General features: G+C 44.8%; 1 protein-coding gene and 1 long non-coding RNA gene across 32 annotated transcripts in view; one reads left to right on the forward strand and one right to left on the reverse strand.

Moving 5' to 3' along the window:
* Positions 1-25,960, forward strand: part of SLC9A8 (solute carrier family 9 member A8) — a 75,950-nt gene that overhangs the window by 24,672 nt on the left and 25,318 nt on the right. For 10 of the 31 annotated variants that reach the window (XR_014832522.1, XR_014832523.1, XR_014832525.1 and 7 more), the window contains 5 exons: positions 534-592; positions 7,041-7,124; positions 13,776-13,877; positions 14,828-14,862; positions 19,972-20,115. Coding sequence is in view for 11 of the 31 variants with exons in the window: in XM_085004214.1 (XP_084860340.1) it covers positions 534-592; positions 7,041-7,124; positions 13,776-13,877; positions 14,828-14,862; positions 19,972-20,115 (424 nt within the window). In the remaining 20 variants the exon portion in view is untranslated. Of the gene's footprint in view, positions 1-533; positions 593-7,040; positions 7,125-13,775; positions 13,878-14,777; positions 14,863-19,971; positions 20,116-25,230; positions 25,555-25,960 lie in introns of those variants that run through there. The other 21 variants (XR_014832533.1, XR_014832526.1, XR_014832529.1 and 18 more) reach the window with 5 other exon arrangements.
* On the reverse strand, positions 17,390-22,959 carry LOC146395364 (uncharacterized). Its single transcript, XR_014832586.1, has 2 exons — positions 21,813-22,959; positions 17,390-20,627 (listed from the first exon to the last, which is right to left on the reverse strand). It is a non-coding gene; the product is annotated as an uncharacterized LOC146395364 (long non-coding RNA).

A 25,960-nucleotide genomic window follows, 5' to 3' on the forward strand; every position in this document is an offset into this window, starting at 1 on the left:
TGAACAACGATGGTCTGTTTTGTTCCAGGAATTTCACAGAATTTTTACTTTGGGTTATTTTCAGCATTGGGACTTTATCTCTAACTAAATACTCTACATAGAGCTGTCATCTGAGTCTGAGAAAGTGATCTTGGATTGCTTTTTGAAAACAGCAGGCATAAGCAGTACAGGGCACACTTAGCTTATAAGCCTTCTGTCATTTCACATCGAAAATGGGTGAATGAAACAAAGATGACAGGTGTTTATTCCCATGTCAGGCTAACCATCCCTAGGTCTTGTTTTGTAAAGCTGCTCTGACCCTGTGCCCGGTTTTTGTAGACTTCATAATAGTATGTTTGCCTGAGATACAAGGAACTCATGTGATTCATAAAACTCCACACTAACTTGCATTCTTATGTTTTCAGACATAAAACTTGCAGAAATCCATAAAAGCCATTTAGAGACGTCATAATAATCAATTTCTTTAGAATAGTAAGACTGAGTAATCTTTCTTGTATTTCAAGTTTTGTTAAACTTTACATTTTCTCTTCTAGGTATTTTCATGGGAGCAGTTATAAAAATTATAGAGTTTAAAAAACTGGCAAATTGGAAGGTAGGTTTACCCAGCTGTTCATTTTTGACATAACTACAATTCTTATTGGTTCTTAATTTTAGTAACATTGGTGGTTATGGTGACTTTCTTATCATTACTTGACTGTCGGTGAAGTTTATATTGTCTCTTTAATTTTTCAACATTCTATTAGATAATGGTTGGTATCTTTACATCTTGAGTTATTTATTTATTTATTTATTATTTATTTGTCTTTTTTGTATTTTCTTGGGCTGCTCCTGCTGCATATGGAGATTCCCAGGCTAGGGGTCTAATCGGAGCTGTAGCCACCAGGCCACGCCAGAGCCATAGCAACACGGGATCTGAGCCGAGTCTGTGACCTACACCACAGCTCACGGCAACGCTGGATCCTTAACCCACTGAGCAAGGCCAGGGATCGAACCCACAACCTCATGGTTCCTAGTTGGATTCATTAACCACTGAGCCACAACAGGAACTCCAACATCTGAGTTTTTTTAAAAAGACATAAGTCTCACACTGTTTCAAGTTAACATAGAAGCATTCAGTGCCATGTTTTGTTACTTATTTGCATTTTTATAATCTTAGACTAACTTGCTGTATAGGGGAGACAGGCTCTAATTAGCTTTAAACATTAAACAATGTTTATTACTCCTAATTCCATTCTGACAGCTGAGGATAATACAACATATCTGTCCAGCACTGTAAACCTTACAGAATGCTTTACACTGTAGCTTCTGTTGTGGTCATGACAGTCTGGAGGTAGATTGACCACATGTTACCCCTGATGAAGAAAGCAATCTCTGGAGTTCTCTTGTGGTTTGAAGATCTAGCATTGTCACTGAGGTGGCTTGGGTCCCTGCTGTGGCACAGGTTTGAGACCCGGCCCAGGAACCTCCACATGCCATGGGCGAGGCCGGAAAAAAAAAGTGACCTCTGGGAGGTTGGGACATGTCCAACATCACAGAGCTAGAGAATGGCCGGGTTAGGTCTTGCGTCCAGACCCTTTGGTCCTAGGTATTCTATATTTTCTCCACCACATCCTGCTGTCCTCCGTTTGTGGCTGTTCATACTTAGGTTTACACAGTGGTCATTAGAGTGTGAGCGTCATCTCGTTGTACAAGGACTAATTGAACCTTGAGTCTCAACTCAAACTTCAAGTGTCCATATTGAGTGTGGAACTTAACATGTGTGTTAAGCTTAACAAGTATGTAACAAAACTGATTATGTGGAAGGAAATAAGATACATTCCAAAATATTAAAAGAATTGCATGGTTAAAATTTATCACATTCGAGGAGTTCCCGTGGTGGCTTAGCAGGCTAAGGACCCAACATTGCCTCTGTGAGGATGCAGGTTTGATCCCTGGCCCCGCTCAGTGGGTTAAGGATCCAGTGTTGCCGTAAGCTTTGATGTAGGTTGCAGATGCAGCACAGATCCATGTTGTGGCTGTGATGTGGGCCAAAGCTGCATCTCCAGTTTGACCCCTGGCCCAGGAACTCCCATGTGCCAAAGGTGTGGCTGTAAAAAATAAAAAAAAATTAAAAATAAAGTAAATGAAATCATTTGGTCAGGAGTTCCCTGGTGGATCTGGCATTGTCACTGCTGTGGTGCAGGTTCAATCTCTGGCCTGGGCACTTCTGCACGCTGTGGGCACGGCCAAAATTTTTTTTTAATGAAATCAATTGATTAATATTGGAATTGATTTAAAAACAAAAAATTATTGGGAGTTCCCTGGTGGCCTAGCATGTTAAGGATCCAGCGTTGTCACTGCAGCAGCTTGGGTCAGTGCTGTGGTGGGGGTTCAATCCCTGTATGCTGCAGGTGCGGCCAAAAAAATCATTAGTTTTCCTTTTAAATATTGTTAATTTATAACAACATAACTCTGGAATAATATAAATTCTAGAAATTTCACATGAAAATGTGAACTTCTAGCTTCTCTCAAAGCAGCAGAAACTCTCAACACCAGGCACATATTCCACTCAGCAGAGATCCAAGGCGCTGAGCACAGCTGCTCCCCCGGGGAAGGCTGTGTAGCCCCGGGAAGCCCATGAGTTGGTGATCCCTGCTCTGGGGAGGAGGAGGAAAGGTTATCTTTCACTTTTAATATTATATGCTTCAGTGTTATTAAACCAGTTTTCAACAGATGTGAGTTTTTGAGTTAAATAGTAACAAAATATTTAATAGTACAGATGAGTGAACTGAAGTTGGATGGTGAATGTAATTAAGTGTCCTGAAGAGCCATCTAGGCAACCAGTGCTTGACCTCAGAAAACGGCAGCGTATCTAGGCTAAGATAGCTGGGCTGGCTTCTGGAGGAACAGGTGTTCTCGGAAAGCCAAAGCACGAAGCAGGACACTGGAAACCAGGTGCCGCAGGGAGCAGTGGGAGCTAAAAGCAGTGAAGGAGTCAGATGTTTTCTTTCCGTATAGCTTTGTTTCCAAAGTGTCCTGCCGGACTGCCTTCCACACGTATTGTTAACATGCTTAATATATTTTGTTAAATCAGCTTGGTTTTTTCATGTATGTACTTTTTTTTTTGGCCTCCTGGAGACATATGGAGTTCCCAGGCCAGGATGAGATCTGAGCCAAAATTGCGGCCTACACTAAAGCTGTGGTATTGCCGGATCCTTTAACCCACTGTGCCGGGCAGAGCAGGGATCAAACCTGGTGCTGCAGAGACGCCACCAATCCTGTTGTGCCGCAGTGGGAACTCCTACATACATACATTTTTGTAACAGCTTTTTATTTTTATTTTTTGTCTTTTTGTCTTTTCTAGGGCCATACCCATGGCATATGGAGGTTCCCAGGTTAGGGGTCTAATCGGAGCTGTAGCTGCCGGCCTACACCAGAGCCACAGCAACGTCAGATCCAAGCCGTGTCTGTGACCTACACCACAGCTCATGGCAACGCCGGATCCTTAACCCCCCTGAGCAAGGCCAGGGATCGAACCTGCAACCTCATGGTTCCTACTTGGGTTCATTAACCATTGAGCCATGACGGGAACTCCCATGTAACTGTTTTAAAAAGCTTTTATTGTGATGTGGAGTTCCCACTGTGGCTCAATGGTAACCTGAACCTGACTAGTATCCATGAGGATGCAGGTTCAATTCCTGGCCCCGCTCAGTGGGTTAAGGATGTGGCATTGCTGTGGCTGTGGTGTAGGCCAGTGGCTGTAGCTCCAGTTCAACCCTTAGCCTGGAAACTTCCATGTGCCGTGGGTACGGCCTTAAAAAAAGACCAAAAAATGTTTTTAAAAATATAAAAGCTTTTATTGTACTAAAATGTATGTAACACAAAACTTAGGATTTTAAATGCTTTTTTTTTTTCTTCCCTGTACTCACAGCATGTGGAAGTCCCCGGGCCAGGGATCAAACCTGCACCACAGCAGCTACTAAGACCAATGCAGTGACAATGCCAGATACTTAACCCGCTGCACCACAGGGGAGCTCCTCATTTTAGCCATTTTTAAGTGTACAATTCAGTGACATTAAATACATTCACAGTGTTATTTTATTATCACCACCATCTATTTCCAGAACTTTTTCATCATCCCAGACAGAAATCTACCTGTTAAACAATTCTTCATTCTCCCCTCCCTACTTTCTGGTTTTTTTTTTTTTTTTTTTTTTTTTTAGTAAATTCTGTTTGTTTGGGGTTTTTTTAATAGCCCCTATACTACTTTCTGTGTTTTTGAATTTGCTTATTCTAGATACCTCATATAAGTGGAGTAATATAATATTTGTCCTCTTGTATCTGGCTTATTTTACTTGGTGTGATATTTTTGAAGTTCATTCATTGTTGTAGCCTGTGTCAGAGCATCTTCCCTTTTTATGGCTGAATAGTATTCCGTTGTAGGTGTATATTGCACCTGGTTCATCATTCACCTGTTATTGGACCCTAGGGTTGTTTCCACCTTTTGGTTGTCGTGAATAATGTTATGAACGTTGATGTACTATATACGTTTATTTTAAAGGAAACATTATAATATTGTGTTCTGTGGGAAACCAATATTGTTTTTATAAATAAATACAATAAAAAGATGCTCGCTGACGCCCTGAGGTCAAGCCTCTGTCAAAAGGGAGCATCAGCACATCAGGGAGAGGCCTTAACATGGTAGCTCCAAACTGAGGTCTCTTGGGCTTAATTGGGATCGAAAAAGAATCCCAGAGGGCTGCCTTTCTCAATCCGTGGGGTCAGTGGTATTTGACGCAAACTGCTCAAGTACCACCTAAAATCACCTCAGACCACTTTGAGGGTGCTGTTGCCCTGGGACCTTTCTCTAACACTATTCACTCTAAGGTGGTATGTGCATTTCCTGTGGCTTCCATAACAAATTACCACAAATTGGGTGGCTTAAAACACCCGAGATTTGTTTTCTCGTAGTTCTAGAGGCCAGAAGTCTGCAGTCCGGTTGTTGGCAGGGCCACACTCCCTCAAGGGAGCGAATCCAGGCCCCCGGGGAGAATCCTTCATTGCCTATTCCATTGTCTGGTGGTCTCGGGTGTTTCTCGGCACTGGCAGCGTAACTCCTAGCTCTCCTCAGTGTGTCTTCACAAGCCGCCTTCTCTGTGGCTGTATGTCCCTTTCTGTCTCTTATGAAGACGCTCTCATTGGATTTAGGGCCCGTCCTAGTCCAGTACGATCTCAGCTGGATTCTCCCCTGAATTCCATCTGCAAAGACCCTCCTTCCAAATCAGATCGCATTCTGAGGTTCCAGATGCACAGGAATTGGGGATGGAGGACTGCAAGTTGGCTCTCCTTCTTCCCAGGGGAGGTTTGGTTTCTGAAACTCCCAAAGGGTCTCTGCAGTGGTCTCAGGGCACAGATCCTATGAATAAGTTGACCCACAAAACACAGTGATTGGCCCCATTCTTTTCACATGGCCCCCATCTGAGTCATGAGCTTGTTATGCAGGCGGTTATTTTAAGACTTAATAAGGCATTTTCAGAAGTCATCATTTGCTTCTATTTTGAACTTTTTTTTTTTTAATGTTATTTTAGTCTTTATGGTAACAGCCGTACATTTATAAGGATGCATTTATCATTCTTTTGAATAGGGATTTTGACAAGAAATCAGACTGTCAAGATTGTGTAGTGTGAAAATTTTCATATGAAAAGGGCCTGATTTTGCAGGGTTACAAAGACTGTGTATTACATGTAGTCATTTTGGGTTTGAGAACCAGTATATATTTTCCGCTAATCCAGCAACAGTTAGAGAGCTATATTAATATAGAAGATGAGATTATTATTTCATCCCCTCAAAGATGGCCACATTCTAGAAGTACCTTTCATAGCAGTACTTAATATTTGAATCTGGAAGCGTGACCGAGGCCTACTTTTTGGCCACGTCCCAGATTGCAAGGGCTTCAGGTGAGAGCTATCTCGTCACAGTCAAGGTTAGGAAAATGGCAGAGTTGTCTATGACAGGCAGAGAAAAGGCAGGGCTATTTCAAATATGAGTAGGGTTTCCTCTCCCTCTAAGTGGGTTGTTTTAGGGCTTACAGTTACCTTTTTCCTAGCGGAATCCAATTTGTGGACTTGTCTTTAAAAGTACTCTATTTCGGAGTTCCCATCGTGGCGCAATGGTTAACGAACCTGACTAGGAACCATGAGGTTGCAGGTTCGATCCCTGGCCTCGCTCAGTGGGTTAAGGATCCCACCTTGCTGTGGCTGTGGTGTAGGCTGGCAGCCGCAGCTCTGATTAGACCCTGGCCTGGGAACCTCCATATGCCGTGGGAGCGGCCCTAGAAAAGGCAAAAAGACAAAAAAAAAAAAAAAAAAAAAAAAAACACAAAACAAATAAAAGTACTCTATTTGAATTGAAATGTTTCTATATTAAAATTAATGTTCTTCATACGAATAAAAAGCATACTACCGTGTGTCTGGAAGTGACTCATTCTGTTCATTTCTCTGGTCACCTTTTAAAAATCATTTGCCTTAATTTTTAATGATTGATTGATTGATTGATTTTAATGTATTTTTGTCATTTAGGGCCCGCACTTGTGGCATGTGGAGTTTCTCAGACTAGGGGTAGAATTGGAGCTGCAGCTGCAATTAGGTTAACCCTAACCCTAACCCTACACCACAGCCACAGCAACAACAGATCCGAGCTGCACCTGCAACCTACACCACAGCTCGTGGCAACGCCGAATCCTTAACCCACTGAGCGAGTCCAGGGATCGAACCTGCGCCCTCATGGATGCTAGTCAGGTTCATTAACTGCTGGGCCAGGATGGGAACTCCTCTGTCCTACATTTTTAAATGTAGGTTTTGTTTTGAGGTGGTTGTTTATTCATGTTTGTTTGCTTTTGTCATCCCTTCTGTTTGATTTTATTATCAGGTAGTGATTTTAACATTGGATGTTTCTACTGGGCCAGGTTCTAAGAGAACAATTGCTTTGGCTCTTCACTGATGGATATATTTCTTAATTACGTAAATTTCACGCCTCTGAAAATACTCATTTTATATTTACAGGAGGAAGAAATGTTTCGTCCAAATATGTTTTTCCTCCTCTTGCTTCCACCTATTATATTTGAGTCAGGATATTCATTACACAAGGTAAGACTCAGGCTTACGGTAATGTCTTTGGTCTGGGTGCCCAGCTTCCCATGTTCGTGAGGCAAGTTCCTTAAGAGCTTGGGTGTTACTTTTCGGCAGGGGTGTCTCTGTGAACACCCTGGGGTGTGTGGTAGAAGCTGGACTGTCCAGCTGACTTATGGCCCAAACACGGTCAGTGGGCTGCTTTCATGGGTTCAGGCAGTGTGGCTTATTAAGCTAGTATTTTCCGTAGGGGGAGCTTTGCCTAGGAAGAGATGGCCAGAGTGTGGTCACTGGTGCACGGATGTTACATTGTCTCCTCTTGGACACAGACTGACCCGTGTTATGAGGACAGACTGTGTCCTGGGATGACTGGGACAGAGCCCCCAGCCTATTGGTCTTTTAGCTCATCGAATTGAGCCTTCCTTCCTCCTTGGACCCATCCGTCCTTCAGTGTCTCCCCTCTCAGTGCCCTGCCCTAAGCTTCAGCTCCCAGCTGACGTCCCCTCTGACCCTCGCGCTCCATTCCTTCCCCGTCTGTCCCTGGCCCAGCTTCTCCTCACCACACTGGAGCTCCGCCCTTTCCCCTGGTCTTCCAGCTCCTCCTGGCCCATTCACCTTCTCCCACAGTAGCTCCGCCCATTCTCAGCTACGCCCCCCGGAGAGGAGCATCATTGGCCACTGTCTGGTTCTCTGCTTTGCTCTGGCATTTCTGGTCTCAGTCCTCCAAGCTCAGGGTGCTCTTGCTGCCTGGGCAAGAGCTTCTCATTTTAACCCAGTTGGTGTGTCTACCTGAGTCTTTTCCTTGTCTTGAGTTTTTTTAAAATAGAAGTTTGAAGAAATTTACGTTTCAAAATAAGAAGGTGATTCAATGTAAAATATTAGTAATACATCAGTTATTTTATACATGTGATTTTAAAAAAAACCTAGGAAGATTAGAAGGACTAAGTTTGGCCTCTCTTTGGAGAGAGGAAAGAGCCTGGACTTTGGAGCCAGAGAGACTTAGGTCTAATCATGCGCTGCCCTCTACAGGTTCTTTTTGAGTTGAGTAGAAATTAAAAACGAAAAACAAAAAAAGGTCCCCCAAATCCTACCTGCTAGGTTGCTTTGAGATTTACATTAGGAGTTCCCATCATGGAGCAGCAGAAACGAATCCGACCAGGAGCCATGAGGTTGCGGGTTCAATCTCCGGCCTCGCTCAGTAGGTTAAGGGTCCAGCGTTGCCATGAGCTATGGCGTAGGTCACAGATATGGCCTGGATCCCGTGTTGCTGAGGCTGTGGTGTTGGCCAGCAGCTGTAGCTCCAATTAGACCCCTAGCCTGGGAACCTCCATATGCCATGGGTACCCTAAGAAGCAAAAGAAAAAAAAGAGAGACAGACAGATTTACATTAGATGAAAGAACGTGTGCAAAGCACTATCCAGCACATTAAATAATCGGTAGTGCTTCTTGTTATAAAATATAACTAGTATTATTATTAATAATAATAAACTTGAGAGTTAAATTTGTCATGAGAATTTTGGTAAAAACATACAAATTAACTTTTTCATTTTCTACCTGGATACAAAGCAAAATTATTCTAAGATGTGCAAGCCAGATTTTTTGTGTGTGTGTGTCTTTCTAGAGCCACACCCGCAGCATTTGGAGGTTCCCAGGCTAGGGGTCTAATCGGAGCTACAGCTGCCGGCCTATCCCAGAGCCACAGCAATGCGGGATTCAAGTTGTGTCTATGACCTACACCACAGCTCATGGCAACGCCAGATCCTTAACCCACTGGGCGAGGCCAGGGATTAAACCTGCAACCTCACGGTTCCTAGTCAGATTCATTTCCGCCACACCATAACGGGAACTCACAGATTTTTAAAAGTTGTTATTTTATTATACATCAATCAAAGGAAAAAGTGAAAAGGAAGTTTAATGTTAAAAAAAACCCACATCTTGGAGTTACCGTCGTGGCTCAGTAGTTAACAAATCCGACTAGGAACCATGAGGTTGCAGGTTCAATCCCTGGCCTTGCTCAGTGGGTTAAGGATCCGGCATTGCCGTGAGCTGTGGTGTAGGTTGCAGACGAAGCTCGGATCCCGCGTTGCTGTGGCTCTGGCGTAGGCTGGTGGCTACAGCTCCGATTAGACCCCTAGCCTGGGAACCTCCATATGCCGTGGGAAACAGCCCTAGAAAAAAAGGCAAAAAGACAAAAAAATATGTAAAAAAATAAAAAAACTCACATCTTATAAACCATTATTGACATCAAATGTTAGAAAACAAGCAAGAAGGAATTGAAGGTCAGTGCCTTTCACTCTTTCATTTTGTGAACAAATCTTAAAAGAATTGTAAGAAGATTGTGAAAATACTTCAAAACAATGTTGAGGAAAATGATTTGATTTTGACTTAACATGACTTAGATTATTATTTTAGAGCGTGCAAAGTTTTATTTTCTAATTTTTATGGATGGAGGGGAAATAAACATTCAAAATTTGAGAAAAATAGTTGGAGTTCTCTTGTGGTGCAGCAGGTTAAGGACCCAGTGTTGTCACTTCAGTGGCTCAGGTTGCTGCTATTGCCCAGGTTTGATCCCTGGCCTAAGAACTTCCACATGCTGCAGGTGCAGCCAAAAAATAAAATATAATCCAGCTTCTTTCACTCAAAATTTGAGGAAAATAGTAGTTTCTCTTTTTGGCCATGCCTAAGGCATGCCGGAAGTACCTGGCCCTGGAATCTATTCTTGTGCCCCAGCAGTGACTCAAGCCACTGCAGTGGCAATACCAGATCCATAACCTGGTAGGCCACCAGGGAACTCCAGTAGTTTCTTAAAAGAAATTTTTTCGGAAAAAATTTTGACAGCTTTCCAACAAAAAAATGTGACAAATTATGTGAAAGGGACTAGTGTGGGTTGGAAATGGGAGTTCAGAGACTTCTGTCCACTGCCTGCCCTTCCCCAAAGAAGATAGGAAGTCAACTTTGATTTTTGGGGTTTTTTTTTCTGTTTTATTATTATTATTTTTTTTTACTCAATGAATTTATTACATTTATAGTTTACAAAGATCGTCACAATCCAATTTTATAGGATTTCCATCCCACAACCCCAGCACATCCCCCACCCCCCGAACTGTCTCCTTTGGAAACCATAAGTTTTTCAAAGTCTGTGAGTCAGTATCTGTTCTGCAAAGAAGTTCAGTCTGTCCTTTTTTCAGATTCCACATGTCAGTGATAGCATTTGATGTTGATGTCTCATTGTCTGATTGACTTCACTTAGCATGATAATTTCTAGGTCCATCCATGTTGCTAAAAATGCCAGTATTTCTTTCCTTTTAATGGCTGAGTAATATTCCACTGTGTATATGTACCACATCTTCTTTTTTTTTTTTTTGTCTTTTTGTCTTTTTGTCTTTGTTGTTGTTGCTATTTCTTGGGCCGCTCCCGCGGCATATGGAGGTTCCCAGGCTAGGGGTCAAATCGGAGCTGTAGCCACCGGCCTACGCCAGAGCCACAGCAATGCGGGATCCGAGCCGTGTCTGCAACCTACACCACAGCTCACGGCAACGCCAGATCGTTAACCCACTGAGCAAGGGCAGGGACCGAACCCGCAACCTCATGGTTCCTAGTCGGATTCGTTAACCACTGCGCCACGACGGGAACTCCTGTACCACATCTTCTTGATCCACTCCTCTGTCAATGGACATTTAGGTTGTTTCCATGTCTTGGCTATTGAAAATAGTGCTGCAATGAACATTGGAGTACATGTGTCTTTGTGAGTCATGGTTTTCTCTGGAAAGATGCCCGAGGTGGGATTGCTGGATCCAATGGTAGTTTTATTTTTAGTTTTCTGAGGCATCTCCATACTGTTTTCCACAGTGGTTGCACCAATTTACAATCCCACCAACAGTGTAATAGGGTTCCTCTTTCTCCACACCCTCTCCAGCACTTATTGTTTGTAGACTTTTTGATGATGGCCATTCTGGCTGGTGTAAGGTGGTTCCTCATAGTGGTTTTGACTTGCATTTCTCTAATAATGAGGAATGTTGAACATCTTTTCATGTGTTTTTTGGCCATCTGTATGTCTTTGGAGAATTGTCTGTTTAGATCTTCTGCCCATTTTTTGATGGGGTTGTTTGTTTTTTTTGGTATTGAGTTACAGAAGGTGTTTATAAAATTTTGGCTATTAATCACTTGTCAGTTGATTCATTTTCAAAGATTTTCTCCCATTCTGTGGGTTCTTTTCATTTTGTTTAGGGTTTCCTTTGCTGTGCAGAAACTTTTAAGTTTAATTAAGTCCCATTTGTTTATTTTCATTTTTACTGTCATTACCCTAAGAGGTGGATCTGAGAAGATGTTGCTGTCTTTTACATTGGGGAATGTTTGGCCTGTGTTTTCCTCTAAGAGTTTTATAGTGTCTGGTCTTATATCTAGGTCTTTAATCCATTTTGAGTTTATTTTTGTGTATGGTGTTAGGGAGTGTTCTAATTTCATTCTTTTCCATGTGGCTGTCCAGTTTTCCCAGCACCACTTATTGAACAAACTGTCTTTTCTTCATTGTATATTCTTGCCTCCTTTGTCATAGATTAGTTGGCTGTAGGTGCATGGGTTTAATTCAGGGCTTTCTATCCTGTTCCACTGATCTATATTTCTGTCTTTGTGCCAGTACCATATCGTTTTGATGACTGTTGCTTTGTGGTATAGTCTGAAGTCCGGGAGCCTGATTCCTCCAGCTCCATTTTTCTTTTTCAGGATGTCTTTGGCTATTCTGGGTCTTTCATGCTTCCAAACAATCTTTAAAATATTTTGTTCAAGTTCCGTGAAAAATGTCCTTGGTAATTTGATAGGGATTTCAAGGAAATCAACTTTGAATGTTTTAATATTGCTGTATTTGCTGATGTAAATTTGAACTTGGAATAAAAATTTCAGTAAGATTATCATCAGTTGATATGCATTACATAGGCAGCTATTTGTTTCTTTAAATTATTAGTACCATACAAAGAATAGAATATTAATTATGTCAGAAAGAAGCAGATATATTTGCTTTATGTAGCAAAAGAAAGTTCTTGTAGTGGGATAACTTGAATTGAATACCTTTTTAACATCCAGTTTATCCAACTACATAAATTATATCAGAATTAGATTCCTATTAACAGACCAAGACTTAGTGTAATCTGTTTTTAAATAACAAAATAAAGCAGCTCTTTGCAAAGAAAAACTCACAGATAAAAGCCTTTTGTTTAGAAAGAAACCAAATCATTGTGTTTGCCTTGAGTTATCTTAAAGTTCTTTGTGTGCTAAAGATTGATATGCCAAACAGTATAATTGAATGTTAGATTATGGGCAGCCAAATCAAAATTGCAACAAATGAAACAAAGAAACTTCCTGAAGGGAAAAGCTTAGTGAGCTGTCAGTGTTGAGCCAAGGACAGTCTTTTAAAATGAGCTTTTAAAGTATCAGTTCCTGTTATCTATGGCTTGACAATTTCTGAGCAAAAGGATGGGATTCCTTGTCCAAGCCCACAATCATGGATCATCAAGCTTAATTCTAATGAATGGCTTAATATTCCTAATTTTATGGAAATTTAAAAGATGTCACCACGCTGCTTAGACGTAAATATTTTCTCTTAAATGCTATAAAGTATAAGTGGAAATATATTTTAATCTGTCATATTTGGTGATGATACTAATAGAGTGAAATAAAATTATCTAAAAGATGTGGGCAGCAAAAAAGCGTTTTTTGATAGTATAAGCTATATCTTGACATTCTTTGTAGTAACTCACCTTAATTAACTGAAAAATTAGAATTATATAAGCTTTGGCCTTTGATCACATGAAACACAGTTAATTCCTTTAGTACCTGTTCATTGGGCATCTTCCATCTGACAGGCATTGTGCCAGGGACTGTGTTGTACAAATCAGGTGTGGTCATTGCCCCTATTGAGCCTGCAGCCTAGTGGGAAAGACAGGTACCAGTCAAATAGTTACATAAATAAATGTAAAATTTCAGCCATGTCAGGTGATACCAGGAGAGAGTCATTTTGCATTGAGTGCATAGAATAGGATCTGACTTGGCTAAGGGATCAGAGAAGGCTTCCCTCAGGAAGAGCCAAAATGTCCTGAGGTCTTAGGATGACAAGCAAAGGGAAGGAAGAGTGGTCCAAGCCCAGGGAAGATGATGTGTTTGAAGAACAAAAAGCTACCAGTGTGACTAGAACCCAGAGAACAAAGAGGAGGTTAGAGGCCTTCACAAGGGTGGAACCATCCAGGCTTTGATTGGGTTTTAGCAGCATTTTGAGTAGAAGTTAGGGTCAGAGCACAGTCACATTTATCTTTGGCAATGATCATTCTAGAAGCCCTTGGAGAACAGAGGGCAGGGGTCAGGAATGGTTGAGACTTGTTTGAAGCTACTGCAGTGGTCCAGGGGAGAAATTATGGCATGTTTGGCAAGGCCAGTGGTGTTGGCGATGACGTGGGTGAAACAGGGCAATGCGAGTGACGTGGGGAAGGCAAAAACCACAGGACCTGTGTTAGAAGTAGGGAGAGGGAAGACGCCAGGCTTCCAGCTTGCCAGCCGAGGGGGGAGGTGGTGCCCTGTACAGAGAATCAGGTGTGAGGAGGGCCAGGTGTGGGGGGCCACACTTCTGCGGACTGGACCAGCTTTTCTAATCATTTGTCTCATTTCTGCTCTCTCAAACAGGGTAACTTCTTTCAAAATATTGGTTCTATCACCCTATTTGCTGTTTTTGGTACAGCAATTTCTGCTTTTGTAGTAGGTGGAGGAATTTATTTTCTGGGTCAGGTAAGAAAAACATCTCTGAAAAATTTTGAAAACCTTACATTCTTAGCGCTCTTGCAGTGAAGTGGGGTAGGGACACCTCATGGGGCCCGGCTTTCACCGTCAAGGTAAATACTCTCCTGCAAAGAAATCCAAACTCAAACAAGGCACAGTAAAGGCATGCTAAAGTTGTCTCTAAGTGCCCTCGAGAAGCTTTGGTGTCTGGAATTGAGTGGATCTTTTCTGTAATCTCCAAAATGTTTGATCTTATTTGCAAATCAGTATTGTCTTAAGTCGTAATACCTGACAATAAAGCAGACTGTATTACCTTCAAATTATAACAATATCAGTTATGTTATCAGACTGAATTAGTGTTAAACACAGTTTTCCATTAATAAAAATTTTGGATTTTAAAGATCAAGGATGATTCTGAATGTGTTCACTCAGTTCTAAGCTGTTCCTCCTGTAGAGTTATTTACCCTGGATTTCCCACCATTGCTAAGCCAATTCCCGGTGTCACCAGTTGAGTTTTATACCTTGAATTAACTTAAACCAGACCTACCTAGGAAGGTGGCATCTGTAGTTTTGCCTTCTGCATGTCTCTGCATGTCTCAGTTCTCTTCCAATATGGTCAGTTGCAGAAAGTTTGTCTGCCCCAGTTCTGCAAATGAAGTTTAAGAGTCAGGTCTCACAGTGACCGGCAGATTTCTCCTGCATGTGTCAGACGTGTTTGAGAAGAAAACTAGTTAGTTTGGCTTGACAAATGTAGCATTCTTTGTCATACTTTTATTGTATGATCAAATGCATGCTTAAACTGAAACTTAGAGTTTATTTTTCACGTGGTTTGAGGACTGAAGATTAATGTCCATATTAGTTTGTAGTAAAGCACTAATGGACATTTTAATCTTCTTGGCTGTTCTACAGGGGTTTTTTTGTGTGTGTGTGTCTGTGTGTTTGTGTGCTTTATTTTACAGGCTGATGTAATCTCTAAACTCAACATGACAGACAGGTAAATCTTTCATACTGTAACACCCATGTGGCTACTTTTCTGACTGGGGAAGCGTTTTCTCCACGTTGATTCCTGGGTGTGGTGCTTCTCTATTCTCTCTTTGTTTTGCCGATGATTTCTGCTGTAGAATCTATTCTGAATTAATTTGTGTCTCTGGAATGAGTCGAAAACATGGAGGAATTTTGAAGATCTCTAATCAGAGGGTTGCTGATTGAAACAATTGATTTAGTTTCAGCTTTGAAGGGAATAACTCTGGTTAGGTAACCATGGCCCCCACACCCACACCCACACCCACACACTGAACCATTGTCCTTTTATTAAGAATCATCTTCAGCTCATTTCTAAGGCTTTTCCGTGGCCATAATGAAGAGTTGTCTTCTTGATAGATTGGGGTGGGGGGGGAGTGGATCTTTACTCTGGAACCCCACCCAGGGGGCAGGGTGAGGTGAGGGAAGCAGGCAGGGCCAAGGGCCATGTCGTGGGTGTCCTTCTCAGTCTGCAGCCACTCCATCGGGCATTCAGAACTTCTGTCTGGAGCCCAATCCGGGAATTTCCATAGTCGCCTTAGCAAGAAGCAGCCTGGGCAGTTATCTCTTGGAAGGTACCAGACCTGGTGTTAAAAAGTGCATACGTAGAGTGCAGCCTGGCTTCCCTCTCTCTGAGAAGTCCAGGGGGCGTGCGGCCTCGCTGAGTGTTCCTACCAGGAGCAAACTGCGGCGCTCAGAAGAGGGGCCGGGCGCTCAGCCCCCGGTCTCTTTCATTGCGCCAGCCAGAGCTTACAGCCTTTAGCAGCAGCTCGGGGATTAGAATCTTGGAGCCGTTTTTGTGAGAAGCGTGCCTCTGATAACATCACGTCCAAGCTCATTTCTCCCCAGGAACACAAATTTCAAAGTGCGTGTTGTAGGATAGTCTTGATAGAAAAACAAGTCGAGAACATCACGTTCCTGTCCCACAAGGGACTGGAAGCAAAACAGAACTGATGCCCCCCGCCCCGCATTTTGTAGGTATTTTGCAACTGAAAAGCTGGTCAATGTGAAGATGTCACCTTTTTCAGTCCTTCAGCCTGTTTGGGGCAGCTGGTTGGACATGTAAAAAGCGCTTGACAAGTCCTTGTGAAGTTGAATTCAAGCGAAGGTTGGGGTGCTCAGGAAGAAAGGCGTAAAAGGGTTCATTGGCCCCCCGGACAAGCAGAGTAAGAGCCAGGCGGAATTTCTCTCCGTGTGTGCAGACATTTCCTTTCCTGTTAGAAAGTGACCGTCCCTCGGAAGCGGGGGGCGCTCTGGGGAAATTAGCCAGCAGTCGCACACCCACACAGCTGCAGGGCCTGGCAGAGCCCTTAGCAGCGGGAAGCCGGCGAGGTGTGTGTCTAGAGGTGGCGACAGTGGTGAACCAGAGAGCCCACAGCGTCTGAAGGGTTCAGCCACTTCTCAGCTCCACCTAGTAATTATCATGTGGGAACAGAGGCCCACAATAACCAGATACTTAATTGTTTTTTCCCCAAAGAGGTCAAGTTTCTAGATTTTAATGGGGAATTTTCACGTTTTTAAATGTTGACAACTTAATCCATTTTTCAAAATGCCATGCAGATCAAACCTGAAACCCACAGACTTCTGCACTATAGAAAAATACGGAAATAACTCCTGTTGCCCAGAAGATTTTACTCTGTCAGCGTAGAGTGCATCAGTTGGTTCACTCATAGTTATGCCCTGAATTAGTTCACACAACAAGATTAAGTGGCTGCTTAGATTCAGACCTCTCCATAATTCAGGCCGTTCATATTTCAGACTTTCCCTTTCACTGTCAGAAATACTGTGCCCCAGCGTAGATTCTGAATGTGTTGTATGGTTTATACAAAACATTTCCCCAACTTTTTAATTAAAATTTCAAACATGGGAGTTCCCTTTGTGGTTCAGCGGAAAGGAACCTGACTAGTATGCTTGAGGATGCAGGTTCCATCCCTGGCCTTGATCAGCGGATTAATGATCCGGCGTTGCCGTGAGCTGCTGTGCAGGTCACAGGTGCAACTTGGATCCCGAGTGGCTGTGGCTGTGGTATAGGCCAGTGGCTGCAGCTCCAATTTGACCCCTAGTCTGGGAACTTCCGTATGCCACAGTTTCGGCCCTAAAAAGCAAAAAAAAAAAAAAAAAATCAAACGCACAGAGAAGGTGAAGCACTGTACAGTGGGCAGCCCCAGCACCACCTAGATTTAGATTCTACAGTCACGGTGTCATTCGATCTCCTTTAACACAGACCTTTCCATCTCTCCAGCCCTCTGTCCCTTCATCAGTTCATCGTCTAGTTCCCGCTCTTTGACTCCCAGTTCAGGGTGCCACAGGGACTGTGACAGGGAACATCAGTCAAGTCTCAGTGCAACTGAACTAGTTTTAGGGAAAAAAAAAAAAAAAGTTTGTAGACCTAGAACTGAAGTATCTGTGGAGTTGATGGCTTCCAGGGCAACAGCCTCTAGGGCCTATGGTGTCAGGAATCCCTCCTCTCACTGCCTTAGCTCAGCTGTTCCCTGGTTGGCGTCACCCTCACCTTGGCAATCCCTGCCAGGAAGGCCAACTCGTTCCCAGTGCGCTGGTAGGCGGCCTGGCGATGGCGGTCTTTGACCAGCTGAGTCCCCCGCCTCCTCTGGAGCCCCACACACTACATGGATGGGGGAGGGTGGCCCACAAAGGAAAATTGGAGTGCCCTTCAGAACTGGGGGTGTGGGTGCTGTCACTCTGCACCTACCGGGGGATGGAGAGAGGGGCCAGCCAAGCCGCTCAAAGTCAGTGCCCAACGACCACTGGCCACGGCCCCAGGTTCCCACCCCTCCCTTCAGGATACACTTTTTAGACATTCTTCTTCCTTCAAGGCGTCTGTCGTGATGCTGTGGGAATGAGAGAAGGGGAGGAGAGACAAGAATCTCGTGTCTGGGTTGCAGAATGAGGGCTTTAAGGCCAGCTGCCAGCAAATCACAGCCTTCCAGGTTGGCAGCCGTTGGTGGAGTTCCCTTTCCTGCCCACTTCCCCTGTTAGCTCAGTGCAGCTCCTGGGGGCACACCCAGGTCTAAAGCACAACGCCCCCTCCCCCAGGACTCCCAGCGACAGGGGAGGCAGGTAAAGAAAGTCCCAGCTTGTGAGGCACTGACAGGCTCTTTGAGGGCAGGGCAGGTCTGGGAGCTGAAGTCTGAGCTGAGACCATCTTTTGGGGTCTGCTCCTCAGCTTGGGACCTGGAGGCTGGCCCATGAATTTGCATTACTCAAACTCACAGGGAGCTACCATGGAAACCAGAATGCCAGATTTTTTTTTTTTTTTTTTTTTTTTTTTTTTTTTTTTTTTTTGGCCACCCCCATGGCATATGGAAGTTCCCAGGACCAGGGATCAAATCTGAGCCAGAACTGCAACCTACACCACAGCTGCAGCAATGCTGGATCCTTAACCTACTGTGCCCAGCTGATCGAACTGGCATCTCCACAGGGACAAGCAAAATTATTAACCTACTGCGCCACAGCGGAAACTTCCTAGATGGCAGATATTGATTTACAAAGAGAATTGTAACTGGCAAGGCAGCCAAGTGTCCCCTCCCACCAGCACTTTTCTCACTGATCCCGGAGTCATGGAAGTCTGGAAGGCTGCTGGTGACAGTAGTATGGTGAACAGAACATGCTCTGGTCCCCAGGGCCAGTAGCTCCTCTTCCCTCCAGTCCACAGGCTTCATGAGGCAGGAGACGGGCGGATGCATAGTCCCTGGCTTATGTCTCTACCTAGGGCCGTCCCCTTGCAGCTCCATGTTTTGCCTTGTGTCGCAGAAAGGGGCAGACCTAACCATTCAGCTGAGCTAGAAGGAAAGCAGTGCCAGGAATCAAGGGCTTGTAGGAACTCGGAGGGCTGGGCAAATGATCATCTGGCTCCTTAGGTGGCCTACAGAGCCCGGAGGTGGTCTGGCCCTGCCCACCTCCCAGCCTCCAACATCTCCAGCCCTTCACCCTCACTGCGCAGCTGCCAGGCTCCCTTTTGTGTTTCTCAGGCAACCAGCCTTACTCCCGCCCAGTGCTCTTGTCACTGCCACCCGGTCTTGGCTTGGCCACCTGCCTCTTGTCGTGTAAGTCCTTGTTCAAATAAATGTCATCTCTTCAGAGAGGTCTTTCCTGACCACCTAACCTAAGTGACCTCTACCCATCCCCCTACACCCCCCCTGCCAGGTTCTCTCTCCCACCCCACCCTGTGGAACACTTGCCATTTTCTAAGTTGGCCTTAGCCCCTGGGTATCGCTGTATCCAGTGTAGTGGTTAAGCAGCGCACAGACTCTGAGTCAGGTGACCTGTGTTTGGATCCTGGTTCTGCCACTTCTTAGCTGTGCGACCTTGGATAAGTTCCTTATCTCATTGTCCCTCAGTTTTCTCCTGTGTAATTGGAGCAATAATAGTACCATTTCATCTGGTTGCTGTGTGGATTATTGCGTTATTATATGTAAAGTGCTTAGATCAGTGCCTGCAATGTGCTAAGTGCCACATGAATGTTTGCTGTTATCGCTAGTCTTAGTGCCTGAAACATATTAGGCAATTAATACCCATTTGTTGGAGGTAATTAACCTTCACGGGGACTGGGGCTGAGAGCTGTGGGGCTGGTGGGAGGTAGCACTGTGTTGGTGTCTGCCACCCAAACCGCCCACCCCTGAAGCGTGCCGCAGTGGCTGCTGATTTTTGGCACTTTCTTAGATGTTAGGCTGGGGTCGGTCACAGATGGCACTCTGGTGGCCTGGTGGCAAGGGACAAAGCAGAGATCGAGCCCAAGCACACATAGGCCACTTGGGGGAAGCCCTCCGAGAAGGCTGGGGTGTCCGTCACGTGTTTAAGCCGACATCGTCCCTCCGTCCTCGATCAACGTAACGTCTCGGTACCTGGAGTGGAAAAACCAGGCCATGCCTGACAACTCCTTGTAGCGTGTCGCTTGGCAGATGATGTAAGTGAGGAAGGTTTTTTAAAAAGACACCGTCTGTAACTTCGTCTGCAGTGTGTACTGTTATGTTGTACCACGTACAGTCTTTGACCTGAATGTTTTGCTCTGTGGACCCAGGGTTAAGCATCACAGGGTTTCCCCGGCCTTTTCTCTCCTTGACAGCTTTGCCTTTGGCTCCCTAATTTCCGCTGTTGATCCAGTCGCTACCATTGCTATTTTCAACGCCCTTCATGTGGACCCCGTGCTCAACATGCTGGTTTTTGGGGAGAGCATTCTCAACGACGCCGTCTCCATCGTCCTGACCAAGTAAGTGGGCTTTCCTCAGGTGACGAACTAAAGGGGCTTGTGGCAGAGGGCAGAGACTTCCACGCGGCTGGCTGCCTGCACAGCTGCTTGTCCTCTGGGTGACTGGTTCACTGCTTCTCCGTCCTTCTGTCCTGACAAGCCTCGAATGTGCCCCAGAACGTTCAAGACCTGAGACATTGTCAAAGCCCAGGGTGATTGGAGGAGAATCTGCCTTGCTAACTCTCTGTTAGCAGTGCTTTTAAATTCAGGCCAGCTTCTCATCAGCATCACTGGTGGTGCTTGTTAAATCTTGCGTCCCCAGGTGCCGCCCTCAGAGCCTCTGGTTCAGTGGGTCTGGGGTGAGTCCCCAGATGATGAGAGAGCAGTTGAGGGATCACTGTTTGGGCAGCATTGTTCCAGAAGAAAGCAATCCGCAGAGGCCCTGTTCTCCCACTTATGAGCGGGTGCATGTCACCTTCCTTGTCACAGCTGGAAGTTAGGCTGTGATACTAAAGGGTGTCCACCTTAAGATGCTGTGGTGGAGTTCCCGTCGTGGCGCAGTGGTTAACGAATCAGACTAGGAACCATGAGGTTGCGGGTTCGGTCCCTGCCCTTGCTCGGTGGGTTAAGGATCCGGTGTTGCCGTGAGCTGTGGTGTAGGTTGCAGACGCAGCTCGGATCCCGCGTTGCTGTGGCTCTGGCGTAGGCTGGTGGCTGCAGCTCCGATTCAACCCCTAGCCTGGGAACCTCCATATGCCGTGGGAGCAGCCCAAGAAATAGCAAAAAGACCAAAAAAAAATGATGCTGTGGTACGAAAGATACTTTGTTTTTTTGTTTGTTTTAATCTTTTTTATTAAAGTATAGTTGATCCACAGTGTTCTGTCAATTTCTGCTGTGCCGCAAAGTGACCCAGTCATACATGTATATATACTCTTTTCTCATATTATCTTCTATCACGTTCTATCACAAGTAATTGGATATAGTTCCCTGTGCTATACAGCAGATCTGAAAGCTACCTTGGAAACTGCAAATCTTTTTCAATTGTTCATTTGTATTACCGCCCTTGTTGATAGAATCTGAGAAATTGAAGATGTCTCATAAAATGTCAAGAAGTCACATTTGAGGGAGAACTAAGTTCATCTCAAATGCGTTTATCTGCAGCAGGGCCGTCTCCTCATACCCTGAGTTTTGTAGTGTTTGTTAGCAGGTATCGGTGGAAGGCCCAAACGGTTTTGCCAAAAAACAGAGAAGATCAGACAGTCAAAGCATTTGGAGAAAAGAGCCCTGGACAGCGTATCGGAGATGAACTAAGAGAATTTTAGGGGCCAGGCTGTGTGCTGTAAAAGAACAGTTTTTCCATTCTCTGAGTTTAGACATGTTTCCTTTGTTGTGGGGTTTCTTGCAAAGCATAACCACTCTGGTAGTCAGCATTTTCTTAAAAGCGTTACTCTGGCCTACATAGACTTGTGTTGGAATAAAGTAACTTTTTTTTTTTTTTTTTTTTTTTTTGCCACTCCCGCGGCATATGGAGGTTCCCAGGCTAGGGGTTGAATCGGAGCTGCAGCCACCGGCCTACGCCAGAGCCACAGCAACGCGGGATCCGAGCCGCGTCTGCAACCTACACCACAGCTCACGGCAACACCGGATCCTTAACCCACCGAGCAAGGGCAGGGACCGAACCCGCAACCTTATGGTTCCTAGTCTGATTCGCTAACCACTGCGCCATGACGGGAATTCCTAAAGTAACATTTTATAATGCAAAGAGCCCAGGTCGTGGAATCAGGCTGACCTGAGTTCAAGTCCCAGGGATGGCCACTCATAGCTTTGTGACCCCGAGTCAGCTCCTTTACTTCTCTGAGCCACAGGCTGCTCAACAATACAGTGAGGGTGATAATGCCTCAGCCTAGGATTGCATTCGAGGATTGCGTAGTTAAACATACTATGTGAGAGGCATTTGCCATCCATTAATGTCAAATCCTTTCCTCGTCTGCTTCTGTCCCCCAGCAGTTGTTTCATATGTTTGTCCTGTTCTTATCTGATTTTTGCAGGAAGAACTTACCAAATATTGCTTGATCGAAAGAGGTGCTCAGCAGACCTTAAACAAAACAAACATGTACATATATATAAAACACATATTTTACATATGCAATTTGGAAAACTCACAAAGAAAGAAGAAAAGGAAAAATACATGCATTGTAACTCCGGAGAGATAATTATAATTAACAGTTTCAAATATACACGTATCTTATGTAGATAGGTATATACTGTGTGTAACGTTTCCGTTGAACAGAGTTGATAAAATGGTCTTCTGCATCATCCTCTTACTAGTTGCCGAGTATTCCTTCTGCGGATTTACTGTGGTCTATTTGGCCACTTCCCTCTTGTTGGCTCTTTTACATTTCTCTTGGCAAAAATTTCCATAGCTTTCATAGGAAATCATCATATATCATGCTGTAAGACCTTTAAAAAAATATGATGGCAATGTTTTTTCTCAAGATCTACTTTGAAAGCTCCTTAGCTTTCTGCTTTTTACTTTCATCTTTTGTCCTGGTTGTGAATATTGAACATTCATGACAAAGAATTTTGCCTGTGAGAGTTCCCATCGTGGCTAAGGGGTAGCGACCCTGACTAGCATCCAGGAGGACACAGGTTCGATCCCTGGCCTTGCTCAGTGGGTCAGGGATCCAGTGTTGCCATGAGCTGTGATGTAGGTTGCAGGCATGGCTCAGATCCCAAGTTGCTATGACTGTGGTGGAGGTGCCTCCAGCAGCTGTAGCTCCGATTCGACCCCTAGCCTGGGAACTTCAATATGCCACAGATGTGGCCCTAAAAAAAGGCAAAAAAAAAAAAAAAAAAAAAAAAAAAGAATTTTGCCTAAATTGGAGATGACATCATGAGTTATTTTTATATATTAAGAGCTAAATTCAACTGCTTTGTCCCTAATTTTTTTTCCTTAAATCTATCAGAAGTAGGATCTTTTCTGAGCTTTTCCAGGTCTCTTTGCCACAGAAAGGTTAAAGGTTAGGAGCTATTTTCTTTTTAAATGAGAAATAATGGAGTCATTATAAGTAGCCAAACATTCTTCCTGGAAAAGTACTTTTGAAGGCCAAGATCACCTATGATGACAGTTCCCAAAATGGATCAGTGGACCACATGCTTATGTGATTCCCATCCTCCACCCCCACGACTGGCACACAGGCTGCGGGAAGAGTCACCGACTCCGCCATGTCCAGACATGCCAAAGTCTGGTCATCAGCTTTCAGAGGGCTTTCTGTGTGCCAGACCTGCTCAGAGAGTCGTTGAATTTGATGAACACCGTCCAAGGTGGGAGAAAAATGCTCGTAGAAAAGTGAACACAGGGGAGTTCCCCAGTAGCCCAGTGGGTTAAGGATCCAGCGTTGTCACTGCTGTGGCACAGGTTCATTCCCTGGCCTGGGAACTTAACGCATGCCTCGGATGTGGCCAAAAAAAGGGAACACAGTGCCTTGGGTCTGAGGGGGAAACACGCACTGTGAAGGGTTTTGAGGAAGGATTTGAGGAGGGCCATTCAGACGAGTCACCTGTGAGCTGGGAGGCACTCTGAGGTGGAAGAGGGAGATGCGGACGGGGACGCGGCAGGCCGGTCTGGGTTTTACAGCATAGGAGGGAGCTGTTGTCAGCTTTCCTTGCTTACAAGGTAGAATCACATCTTGTTTTTAAGGATATATTTCATAAATGACCATTTTCAAAGTGATCTGATGACACATTTATCTTTGTAACTGACTATGTCAGTGAATTATCCCCATTTTTAATGTTTTTACTTTCCTGAGTGCCAGAAAGCTAAGTACCTTCTCTTTCTTTATTAACCTTAATTAAATTATTTTTAGCTTTGATTTGTTACTATGACAATCTATTCTTACAATAATTGCTGTAGCGGAAACCTTTTGTTCTCTGCAGCTGCAGCTAAAGCTCATGAAATGGATCCTGAAGCAGCACTATCTTTTATTCTTTAAGGTGTGAGAAACATAACCTGAAAAAATAAAATGAGCGAAAAATTACCAGGCCAGAAAGAGTCCAGATTCTACTTTCATTTATCTTGGGTTCAGAAGCCATTGGCCTCAGCTCTGAGTCTGCTGTTAATAACCATTGGTGTGACCTCACCAGCTAGCCCCTCTCTGAGCTCAGCCCCCTTTGTATGAAAACAAAGCATAACACCAGCTAGCATCCCAACTGGAGTAATGAAATGGGGTGGGGGCTGCACCCCATTTGGGAACTAGTGAGATCTTAGCCTTCAAAAGCACTTTCCCAATAAGAATGGTTGTTAGCTTCCCGGTGTTCCCCGACGTGGGCTGTCAGCCTGTGATCTGCTGGGAAAGAAGGGCAAGAGGGGAGACTGGGCATTCAGGTGAGTTAGGAAAACATTTTTTTGCTTGTTTGCTTTTGGCTGCGCCCCCAGCAGGTGAAAGTTCCCAGGCCAGGGATCGAACCCACGCCATGACAGTCACAGCTGCTGCAGTGACAACACTGGATCCATAACTCATTGCACCACAAGAGAATTCTGAGTTTAGAAAACTTTTATGTGAAAAAAGTTAGTGTTCTTTTTTGCAGGACTTCTCAGAACCTTTCTTATGTTTTAATGTGCTATGAATCACCATGAAAGGCTGAGGGTATCTGACCAAGCCACCCTTTTATCAGAGATTATCCTGCTGGCCTAGGAATTTCCACGGGTGCGGCCATAAAATATAATAAAATAAAATAAAATAATACCAATTCATGAAACACTGATTAATGAAGCTGAATATTACTGTTGACAAGTCTTTGTTTTGTTTACCGATTCAGCAAAAATTTGTTGAGTATATTCTATGTGCTGGGCTGTGCCTTAGGCCCTGGACATGTGACAGTGACCAAGATGGACACAGGCTTGGTCCTTATTCATTAGTTCCACACAGCGTGGATGAGAAGCCAGGCACCAGGAGAGCCTCTCAGTGGGCTGGGCTATGTGAAGGCTGGTGTCCCTGAGAAAGTGTCACAGACCCTGTGTTCTGAGAACAGCCTGGAGTCGGCTGGAGCCTGGAAGAGTGAACTAGGACCTAGAGGGAGGCGCCAGTGGAGGTGGGGCCCAGCCTGAATGAGGAGGAGATGGGGGAGAGGTCAGGCGCAGAAGACGGGCTCTCCTCCTAAACGCAGCAGGAAGCTGACCATGGGCTTTGAACAGGCCGATGACCTGATCACATATGCGTTTTCAAGGGATCATTCCGGCCACCGAGTGGAGAATGGGTTCTTCTTGGAAGACCAGGATGTACAGCGAGAGCGCCGAGAGGCAGAAGCCGGGGATGGAGGAAAGCAGGGGAGGGAGGGGACTGGAGAGAAGCTGGAATCACCAGGAGGAGGGGAGTCAGTGAGAGTAACTCCATTTTGACGGTGTAATGGCTCTACCTTTGGGGATAAAACCAGCAATTGCGTTTAAGGGCTGCCGACACGGTACTTTGCTCGGTTAGAGTGAAAGCCAAGTCCTCTGCTTTCGCTTCTTGCTCCGGATGCCTCTCGGCCTCACCACTGACACTGCTGCTTCTCTAAAGCAGGGACTCCGTTCCAGTCTGACTCGCTGCCTCAGCCTCTGCTTCGGCTTTTCCCTCTCAGGATCCCCACTCCCCCACCTGCACCCCGAACTGAAAACACTCCCTGTGACTCCCCAGGGCCTTCAGGCTGACGTGCCCGCTCCTCAGCTTGGGTCGCCAGAAGCCTTTCCCAGGGCCCGGCACTGCCTGCTGCTCTTGCTCCTGTCTCCCCGCCGCATCCGGTCCCTGCGTTTTGTCACGGTTCTCGGTGACGGTGCCGCAGGGATTCTCTGGCTCCTGCCTCTGGCTCCACACGTGCTGTTCCCTCT

Source organism: Sus scrofa, chromosome 17 (assembly GCF_054392235.1).
Source record: "Sus scrofa isolate SSC_HxYL_T2T_F1_AM1 chromosome 17, Sscrofa_HxYL_maternal_Yorkshire_Landrace_v2.0, whole genome shotgun sequence".
NCBI lineage: Eukaryota > Metazoa > Chordata > Mammalia > Artiodactyla > Suidae > Sus > Sus scrofa.